General features: G+C 40.5%; 1 protein-coding gene across 1 annotated transcript in view; it reads left to right on the plus strand.

Moving 5' to 3' along the window:
* Positions 1-3,513: 3,513 nt before the first annotated feature.
* Positions 3,514-11,206, plus strand: part of TSHR (thyroid stimulating hormone receptor) — a 90,519-nt gene continuing 82,826 nt past the window's right edge. The window contains 2 exon segments of the mRNA XM_042460073.1: positions 3,514-3,665; positions 8,297-8,558. Of these exon segments, the coding sequence (XP_042316007.1) occupies positions 8,386-8,558 (173 nt within the window). The 5' untranslated portion in view covers positions 3,514-3,665; positions 8,297-8,385.

Genomic DNA, 11,206 nt, shown 5'->3' on the forward strand with positions numbered 1-11,206 from the left:
GGCAACCCTATCCTGGGGTTTTCTTGGTCCTCCTCTCCTTCTTCTCCTCCTTTCTTCTTCTTTTCCTCCTCCTTTCTCTTTCGCCTTCCTCCTCCTGATGCTCTCCATCTCCTTTCTCCTCTTTTCTCCCTTTCTCCTTCTTTTCCCGCTTCTCTTCTTCCTCGTCCTCCTCCCTCTCTTCCCGTTTGTGTGTGTGTGTGTGTGTGTGTGTGTGTATGCTGTAGTGTGGAGGGCTTTCTGGGGCTTGCCTTGGGTGGGTGCCACTGCCTTCCGGCTCTGGCTAGAGGAGGCCCAGAGCCCTTCCGTCTGTTGGGGCCCTGCTCTTCTCCCCCCCACTTTGCCCCAAGATGGCTCCCTCCAACAAGACCCCTGGGGAGGCTCTTCCCAAGTGTCAGGCACTTCCTGTGTTGTCATTTCATCATCAGGTGGCTTTAGTGGCAAGCTTTGCCATTGCCTTCCTCTGATGCCGAGACAGTGTGACTTGGGTATGTACGAGAGTGTGCGTGTGTGTGTGTGTGTGTGCATGCGCCTTCAAGGGGTTTTCTTGGGAGGTTGTTCAGAGAGGGTTTACCTTTGCCTTCTTCTGAGGCTGAGAGTGTGTGACTATCTCAAAGGTTTTCAGAGGGGGTTTGCCTTCACCTTCCCTTAAGACTGAGAGAGTGTGACTAGCCCAGTGGGGTTTTTTAATGCCCAAGCAAGGGATTGCACCCTGGGCCTCCTCCATCAATGCCTCCTGCTGCACTTCCTGAGATGCGTTTAACCTCAGAGGTGATCCAAAATCTCTGTCTTTGAATTGTATTATTATTATTATTATTATTATTATCTAAAAGAAGTTGGCAGCATGAGCTTTCCTAAAGCCTACTTCCTCAGATGCATTTAGTCTCACAGGTGATCCAAAATCTCTGTCTTTGAATTGTATTATTATTATTATTATTATCTGAAAGAAAGAAGTTGACAGCATGAGCTTTCCTGAAGCCTATTTCCTCAGACGCATTTAGTCTCACAGGTGCAACAAGATCTCTATAACATAAGGATTAATATTAATTTCTTTTAAAATGTTAATATTTTTAGCTTTCAGTTGGTTATGGCCTCCATTTTTATTGAATGCCCCACTTTTTGGGTAAATTTTGTCCAGCATTTGACCTACACTTTGGTCTAAATATTGTCCTACAAATTTTGGGTTGGGCATTGTGATTTTATGATTTTCGTTTGATGTAACTGTTATGGATTATTTTATGGAACCCGCCTTGATCCATAAGAGAGGTGGGATAATAATTATAATTATAATTAGATTTTCCATACATTTTCCCCAGTTTGGTGGTAGAGAATTATGGCAACCCTACTCCAAAGGAGCCGCACGAGTCACGTCATCGTCACACACCCCATGTAAACAGTGGTGTGCCAAGATGGTGCCCACGGTGCGCAGTAGGACTCGAGACATTAAAAAACATAGGGGCCCCAAATGTACTTTCTGCCCCAGGGCCCCTAAAGGCCTAGCTACGGGCCTGGAGTCAGTTTGCAAAGGGACCTATAATTGTTGTTGTTGTGTGTGAGTCAGTTTGCAAAGGGACCTTCCATGATTATCAATATTATTATTAGTAGTAGTAGTATGCAAAGAGCTAGCTGTGTGAGTCAGTTTGCAAATGCCCAAATGTGCTTCGTGTGTGTTTTGGAATGGGGGGGGTGGCCAGAAAGGGAAGTACATTTCTGCCATCTGTCTAGGAATAATGCCAAAATGTACTCCATTTTGATCATGCCTAAGAAACATGCATTTATATTAACATTTTTTTAAAATCATCAATTTTTTCGCATGTCCTCCATTTTGTATAAAACGTGTCCTACATTTGAAAATATTGTCCTACATTTGTCCTACATTTGTCCCGGTTTGGAGGTCCTGACTAGGGATGCCATAACCCAGCGGCCCCCGGGAGAAACCCGCTTTTGGAGGGCCCCTCCCAGTCCTGGTCCGGTTTGGCCCCCAGCCCGGGGCCCGCGCGGCACCTCCCCACCTTCCCCCGCCTCCCCGCGCGGCCGCACCACCCACCACCACCTCCTCCTCCGAGAAGGAGGGAAGGCCCTGGCGATCGCCAGCGGCTCCTTGCCCTCTTTCCCGGCCTCCGAGGAGACCAAGGCCTCCGCAGAGGCTGGGAAGGAGCGTGTGGGGCCGCCAGCGATTTAATTTTGAAATGTAGGACACGTTTTTTTAAATGGAGCCTCCATTTAAGAAAAAAAAAGTGTCCTACATTTCATAATTTTGTCCTACATTTCCCCCGGTTTTGAGATCCTGATTTATGGCAACCCTAGTCCTGACTTATGGCAACCCTAGGCTTGAGTCTACTTCCTCTGGACTGTGGGCCCTGGACTAAGGACTGGAGCGCAGCTTTGGTGCAGCTTCTGGCCTTTTAAGATGCATGTGTCATTTAAACATCATACCTAGTGACCCAAAGCAGCTTTATTTTGGCCTGTCTGTTCAGGCCTATAATTTATTTAGCTGCAGCATTGTTCCCAGAGAAACTTCATATTCCAAATTCTGGGACTTCTCAAATTCAAAACTAACAAAGTTTTAATAGCATTTTGAACTACAAATCCCATTTTCATTGGTTACATCAAATCAAACATTTACACCCCTGTATATTTATTGGATGTCCTAGCATACGTTTCTATTCCACCTCAATCAATCTTTCATCTATGTGTGTTTTGTTTCACTGCCCTTAAACTGTTTGTGCAGTACAGTGGACCCTTGTTATCTACTGGGGTTTGGTTCGAAGATCCCCCGTGGATAACAAAATCATGCTCAAGTCCCCTTAAATATAATAACAAAATGGTGTCCCTTATAAAAAATGGAAAATCAAGGTTTGATATTTGAAATTTATACTTTTTTGGAACATTTTCAAACCATGGATGCTTTAGTCTGTGTATAAAAAATCCGTGTATAAGAAGGACCAACTACTTTCTTTTACTGGGGTTAAAATTTTAAAGTCAGAGGAGCCATTTCCCAAATTTGAAGTCGAAGGCTTTCATGATCTTATCTAGTTCCTTCATAGCTTACTATTCCGACTTCTTTAATAAGTCTCAATTTGGATTAATGATTGAGCCAAGGTATATAAAAACGGTGAAGTCCAAGGCTTTCATCGTGGCCGGCATCCATAGGTGTTGTTTTTTTTTGGGGGGGGGTTGTGGGGCTATGTGTCCATGCTCTGGAAGAGTCTATTTGTGACGTTTCGCCAGCATCTGTGGCTGGCATCTTCTAAATTGTGTTACATTCCAAACACTATTTTAGCACTATAATTTTTTAACCTCTGAGCATAGAAAAGTTCTGAATCTTGACCATTTCTACACCAACCACAGGCACAGCAGCCCTGGGGCTGTTACTGCTGCCATGTGTTATGGGCTTCTATAAGTGAATGCAGCCTTTGCCTGTGGCCACAAGATGGCGGCCAAAGGCCAGCCAAAGGGAGAGGAGCCTTTCTGCCTTCATGAGGGGATGCTTTTGGCGGATTCCTCTCAGAAAAGGCCAAAGACGACGACGAAGCCTTGGCCGTTGTCCCCAGTGTCTCTAGCTTAGCCAGAGGCTCCTTCTCGGCCATGGAAACCCATCGGGAGTGATCTGTGGAGGAGCATCTGGACCCACATTTTTGGGGGGTTCCAGAAGGCGACGAAAGTTGGTGAGGAGCTTATGTTATGTATATCTACATATCTATATATGTGTGTCAGGAATTAATGTAGATGTGATATTTTATTATTGTTACCCGCCTCGATCTTTGGAGGAAAGGCGGGCTACAAATTATTGTTGTTGTTGTTGTTGTTATATATTGTATATTGCAAGTTGTGTTTTTTGTCATTGTTTGTTTATGAATGAATATAAATAAAGTTGGTGAGGAGCAGCGACGCTTGAGGGGAACTCCTTCTTCCCCCTTTTTAAATTCGGTTTAGAATATTTGAGTCGTTATGAAGATTTTGATTTTCTTTTTATTTTAGCCAATAATAATAATAATAATAGACCACACTGCAGAAATAACCCAGTCTGAGACCGCTTTAACTGCGCTGTCTCTCAATTGCTATGCAGTTCTGGGAATTGTAGTTTGTTGTGGCATCAGAGCTCTCTCTGGCAGAGAAAGGTAAATGTCTCAGAAAACTACAGTTCCCAGGATTCCCTGGCACTGAACCGGGGCAGTTAAAGCGGTCTCAAACTGGGTTATTTCTGCAGTGCGGATGCAGCCCGTGCTACTTTTGATAGCTAAGGATATTTCTTCTCCCTTTTAATCCCATCCCTCCAAAACTTCCCTTTAAACTCAAAAGAAAAGGGGATATTAGGCTATACTGTATATTGTTAAGGTTAAACGCTTATATAATCATGATTTGTTTTTTAGGGGTATTCTTATGGTCTTTTGGGGTGTTTGTTGTTTTGTTTGTTTGTTTGTTGTTGGGCTTGTTTGTTTTGTTTTGGGACTTTTTGTCCTCAGTATTGTGAATGTCTTAGTGCCAGGTTTTTAATGTTCTGGGAACGAATAAAAATTATTTTAGCATAAAAGGAGATTAATAAATCAAGGCATTCTTGTTCTTGGGGATTCTGGGATTTGGAGTCCAAAGGAAGAAACTTTCCCTCGTTGAACAAAGTTGGAACAGTTTATGGGGTGGCAGCTTCTGCCCCTTCGACTAGGCACGTCCTCCTTTTCCAGGACACGTCCTACATGCCAACTTTCTTTTCCAGGAGGGATTTAAGAATGTCCTCCACTTGCAGCATGGTTAAGAAGCAGAGGTCTACAATTTATATTAAGTGTTTTTAGCTTTTATTGTGTCACATCCTACATGTTTACTTGAATGTCCTACATTTTGCAGTGCCTGGTCCCCCTTTGCAGTCAGGATATCTGGTTGCCCTGGACAATGAAGAGAACACAATAGGATGGTGGGGACTTCAAACTGGGTGATACTGGGAGCAATGGGTGAAAGGCAGCGCTCAGGAGCTGGTCTTTCTTTCCATCTAAGCCTTAGACTAGTCTAAGGGATTGGTAGCAGGGCACAACTGTTTTGCATGTACATGTAGTAACTTTATTGTTGTTATCTAGAAACAACAAATTGTTGTTCTTATCTAATAAGTAAATAATATTGGCACAGACACACACAAAAAACCTCCAGCTGTAAATCTTGTGCCCACTTGTTGTTGCGTCTTGTTTTTCTGATTCTTAAACACACTTTTTTGTACTTCTCTGGGTAGTTACAAATAAGTAATTAAATTTTACTAAATAAATAAATAGACCACATCAAATACAACCATTTTGTATGATTGTGTGATTTGTTTTGTTACCTGGAAGCAACAATTTGTTATTATCTAGTAAATAAACAATATTTGCACACACACACATGCACAAACACACATAAATACACATAAAACCTCCAGCTGTAAATCTTGTGCACACTTCTTGTTGTTTCTTGTTTTTCTGTTTCTTAAAGTTTTTTGAACTTCTCTGACATTTCTGGGTAATTATCAATAAATGATTAAAATTTGTTGAATAAATCAACAGACCACATTGAATACAAGCAAGCCTGTACTGTCTGTGTCGTTGTGTGCCTTCAACTTGTTTCCAACTTATGGCGACTCTTATGAGGTTTTCTTGGCAAGATTTGTGCAGAGGGGATTTTGCCCTTGTCATCCTCTGAGGCTAAGAAAGTGTGACTTGCCCAAGGGCACCCAGTGGGTTACATGGCCAAATCAGGATTGGAGCCCTGGCCTCCAAAGTCGTAGTTAAACGCTAAGTGTCTCTTACTACTTATTATTTACTTATTAAACAAAATAATAATCCATCGGAATACTGCCCTCCTGTTCATGTTGAGTAAATATTCCGTTCATGTTGAGTAAACATGAACAGGATTGCATGGTTAAGTGTGATGCAGCTCCAATAAAACAAAAACAAAATGTTTGTCAAATCTGTGTAGTAACAGAATAGTCAGCTCCCTATTACTAAATGGAATAAACAACTATCCCTTCTGATGGTTAAACATATCCAGTTTAACATAATAGTCTCCCTTCCTTGCCATCAACATATGTAGCTGACTTTGATGTTGACAAATAGTGTGAAATTTTAGGAAATGGTTCATTGCTTTTAAGTGTCTTTCCTTACTTTGCATGCTTTGTATATGGAATCCTGTAAGTGCCAGTTTCTCTATTTTGAAGCTTTGTGTTATTAAAGTTAACGTTAATATTAATCAAATCAGTAAAAAAACTCAGACTGAACATAAAACGCCATTACTTCACTCTTTTAAAATGTCTTTGAAGTGTTGTTTCATTTTGAAGAGATCCATCACAAGTGAATAAAACTACTGACTTGAGATGTAACTTTTCAGTGAGTTGGGCTGTCATCACTCTTTTTGTTTTTACTTGCTTTGTCAAATGTGAAATACTATTGTCTCATTAATTTTTATACTACTAATCTGTTCCATGGATATGGAAAATAATATTTTTGATCTTCTTTTAAGAAATATCCTTAGCTATCAATATTCAAGCCATTCAGTTAGTCATAGTTTAAACTGTTCTGGTTCACATTTTACCTTTAAAGGTAGCTGATGTGTTTTGAAAAGTTGGTTAAATTTTCAAGTCATCTTTTAAAAATAACTAATCTCCCAAATCACATCTTGGTCTTAATCTATTGTTTGTTAACCACAATGCTAAGCCAGTGTCTAATTATCAGACTATCATAGATTACTGACAGCTCTTTTCATATTTTTCCATTATGATAAGCCGATATTTTCAATAAGTCTCCTAACAATGGTATAAGAGATTTTCTTCCCTATGATAAAAATGTCTCAGACTAAATTTTCCCCCATAAACTAAACCAATCGTCAAGTGCTTGGAGCTATTGGTGACTTTGATGGACTTTAAATTGTGTTTGTTAGAGATTCTCAATATTTGATAAATTAGCTATTAAATATTTCAACAAATATTGAGAATCTCTAACAGATAATGTTTTTATTCAATTGAGTTAAGATTACAATAGAGTTAAGTTTACACATACACTTATGATACATTTATATAATTATCAAATATTTGAGAAGAAATTACTTTCTTGATTTGGTCAACATGCTTTCTTTTTCTAAAGAAAAGGATTAAGGTCCAAAGCACACTGCAGAAATAATCCAGTTTGAGAACACTTTAACTGCCCTGCTTCAATGCTAGGGAATCCTGGGAACTGTGGTTTTGCGAGACATTTAGCCTTTGCTAGAGAGCTTTGGTGCCACAATAAACTACAATTCCTAGAATTCCTTAGCACTGAGCCAGGGCAGTTAAAGTGGTCTCAGACTGGATTATTTCTGCAGTGTGCTTTGGACCTTAATTCACAAGTCATGTATATATATATTTATTCAGTAAGATACGTTTTATATTGTTGGCATCATAATATAATCTCAAATCCCACACAACCAAACCTATCCCTCACCTCCCTTCCCTTTTCTTTCCTTTCCTCAGACAACACAGTTATACCTTAATTGTAGGGTTATACTTGCCTTTTTTTTAAAAAAAAAAAATCCCAATTTTAATATATTAATGAAAATCAATCTGTGAAATGTTGGCTGTGAGAATAGTGTAAGATTTAGGAAGATTGGTACTTGGGACAATCCTGGGAGGATCATACAATACAATTCAAGGGGATGTGGCTCACAAGTGGACTGGAAAAGTAAGGGAAGAATGCTTGTCCAGTGGAACACTATGCAGGGGGAATAAATTATGTCTGAGCATTTTGTTTATTCTGTATTGATTTGGGGAGGGGGGGAACATTTTGATTTGATTTTACAGTCAAACTTTTCCCTTGATAAACTTCTCTTGGAAGTACATTGTGAACACTTCCAGTGTGTACTGGCCTCTTTTTGACTTTAGCTTTGTGGAACAAAAGCCCAAAACACACTTTAGAAATAATCCAGTTTGAGATCACTTTAACTGCCCTGGCTCAATGCTAGAGAATTCTGGGAACCGTAGGTTTGTGAGACATCTAGCCCTCACTGTCAGAGAGCTCTGGTGCCATGATGAACATCAATGCCCAGAATTACCCAGCACTGAGGCAGGGCAGTTAAAGCAGTCCCAAACTGGATTATTTCTGCAGTGTATTTTAGACCAGTGTCCCTAGAATAGGAGAGGATACATTACATCACTGATAGTACATGTGAGAAATAATATGGGGAAAATTGAAAGAGATTTTGGGGTTTGTCTTGCTTATAGCATTCTGTTTTCTTATAGGGAGAAGCAGGTTGCGCTTTTGTTTTTTGTTTTTTCTGAAGAGACATGACTTTTTCTCTGTTCTTTTTTCAGGTAAACAAATTTGATTAACCTCTTCTCATCTGCGTGTGAAGAAAGATTGTATAGGGCAATGAAGTCACTGCAGCAGTAAGTCCAGGAAGATGAGATCCCTCACTGAATTCCTTCAGCTGCTGATTCTGCTGGAAATGGGACAGAGAGGTCAAAGCACAGAGATGTGCCCTTCTTCATGTGACTGCTCCGAGTGGGATCACTACAAAATTACCTGCAGGGAAATGCATTTCATCCCCAGCCTCCCCCAAGACACCCAGATTTTGTGAGTATATGGGATTTGTTGAGTTGAATTTGTAGGTGGGAGGCAGCTGGACAGCGTTCATTTGAACTGAGAATACAGTATGACCCCTATATCTTCAGGACTGGTAACTGGTTTGACTTACCCACATCTGGAAGGAAAAGATCTCTCTAGGCATCTGGAGGTCCTCTAGTATGACTATATAGTCAACTTTGGGTAGAAGTTGGAGAACCTCCAGATGTTTATAGAAACCATCTCTCTTGTCATTTTGAGGTCTTCTAGCACAGCTCCGTGGTCAACTTCTGATGGAAATATAGAGTTCACTGTTAACCATAGTTTCACATCCATGGTAACCATGGGAATATGGGGAATATGGAATATGGGGGTCATACCGTACTTGGAGACAGACATCATGCTTTAAGACTGCTGAAATCCTAAATTAATGTTGTAACTAATTAAGCAGAACTTAAAACATTTGTTAAAATCATGTTTCCAACTGTCCATATTTTTTCATTTACTAAAAACTGCTACAGAGGATTCCTTAACTCAGCTCAGAACCACACGTTTTGGGGGAACGAAACTTGGAACTATTACTGTTTTTACTGCAACTCCAAGAATCCTCCAATGGCATAGTCACCTGCTGAGGGATACTGTGACTTGTAGTACAAAAAAGTAACTCATACAGAATCTGAGGGAATATGGTGAACACTGACCCTGGCTTACCCATTCTATTTTCCTGATTCCTTTTCCCCAAACGTGCAAATAACAGTTCAAGGAACTGAGTCAGGGGGGAAAAAAATCACAGCTCAATAAAATGGGGGGAAAAAAATATGGTTTTCCATTCCATGGCCTTGCTTTTTATTGTCCCACAAGCACCATTGAAATTGTGAGGCCTGTGACAAGTGTATAATAAGACAAAGTACTTAAACTGTCTAGTTGGATTCTTACTATGGGGTAAACCCCACTAAGCAAATCAGGAGTGAGTAAACTTGCATAGGATAGCATAGGAAGGGACTAATACAAGTAATTTGTTTATGTTGCCAGAGATCTACAAGTAAATATTTCCCTGAAGTAAGCTCCGCAAAGTACACATTTTCCTCTCCTGGAACAACTATTTCTGAATAGCTGCTGCATGAGGGAAGATTGGCTGTTGAGTGCGTTTATTAATGTGTGCCTTTTCTTGCAATGTTAATATACCTCAAGCTATTCTGCAGGATTTTAAAATATTAGTTTTTCCAGTAAGGTGAATGAAGAACATATTGTCAACATGTGGCTTTTTAATTAACAAATCAGAAAACTTAGCTTGCCTGATGCACAGCAGTTGAAGCAAGATCCACTGTTCAGTGAGCTAGCATGCCTGTCTTGCTACAAGTTACAAAGCCAGATGCCTCCTCATGTTCTTTATTTATAACATGTATTTCATGATACTAGGATGTATGATGCTGACTTGGAAAATAGCTAGAAGAGACAGAGATGTAGAGCTTGATCATATGAGGCAGGTAAATCATAATTATATCAGAATAATTGTACCTCTGTGTGGAGCTTACTGCATGATGCTTTTCCTCTTCTCTTGTCCTCCTGTGGGAGACTGATCAAAACACACTTATTTTTTATGAACACAAAAAAATCACATACTTACAGATTCCCCCCTTGAAATATAAATTAAATTAAAAGCAGTCTTAAGTGAAAAAATAAGAACATTATAACACTATGGCATTATAGCATCAAATTCAGTCCCCCAAAATGTGAGCAGTTTTCTCTCATGAGTGATGACCCCCTTTTCCTATTTCTGTTATGCCATGATTTCCTGTACATATTGTGCATTTGCACTTTTATGCTGACTTTGGGTGGCTGGTGACATGCTTTCGGTGGGAAGATGTCAGTCCACTTCATCAGGAGAGAGAGAAAAAAGAGGTGGGTGAATCCCAGGAAGCTGAGCGCCAATGAAACTGGTAAGTCATGGGGTTGGGAGGAAGGAAACAATCAGTGCCTGGTGTGTGTGTGGGACTACTGTATTAAGATGGAGGCTCAGGCTGGTGGTAGGGGGCCACTCTAGTAGGAGCAGGAGGGAGGAAGGGGGATGTGCAGAATCTGGCCTGTGGGTATGAGAGCATGGAAGAGGTAAGATATCCTCCTGAAGGGGCGTGAAGGAGGGGCACCTTCATCTCCATGATCTCTGCCCAGCTATCACTGCCACAATCTGCAGATCATCCCTCAAGGCTTACCTGCCTGGCCATGAAACCCATCTCCCCCCTTAATGCTTGTTAATATTTAAAACCCATCTGCCATAAGCGACAACCTCTGACTATTGCTATAACACCATGGTGTTATACCATTTTCATTCTCTCACTTAAGATCGCTTTTACTTTAGTTTATATTTTAGAGGGGAATCTGTACGTGTGTGAGTGCATGTGCACAATTGTGCAACAATGTAGGAAAAGGGGCAGTACTGAGTGGGACTGGGTGGGCAGTAAGAAATGCTGCCAAATGCCCTATTTGATAAGATTTTTGTGGGAATGAAGGCTTCAGTGCTGGAAAGCAGTCTCAGCTGAATAGCATTTTTGAAAATAGTGCTGTTTTAACAGGAGAATAGGCTCGTGCAATAGGCTCATAGTTCAGAGCTACTCTGATACAGAGAGGAAGGTATTCAAATGTTGTGGGAAGAGCTGTAA

The sequence above is a fragment of the Sceloporus undulatus genome, chromosome 1 (genome assembly GCF_019175285.1).
Source record: "Sceloporus undulatus isolate JIND9_A2432 ecotype Alabama chromosome 1, SceUnd_v1.1, whole genome shotgun sequence".
NCBI lineage: Eukaryota > Metazoa > Chordata > Lepidosauria > Squamata > Phrynosomatidae > Sceloporus > Sceloporus undulatus.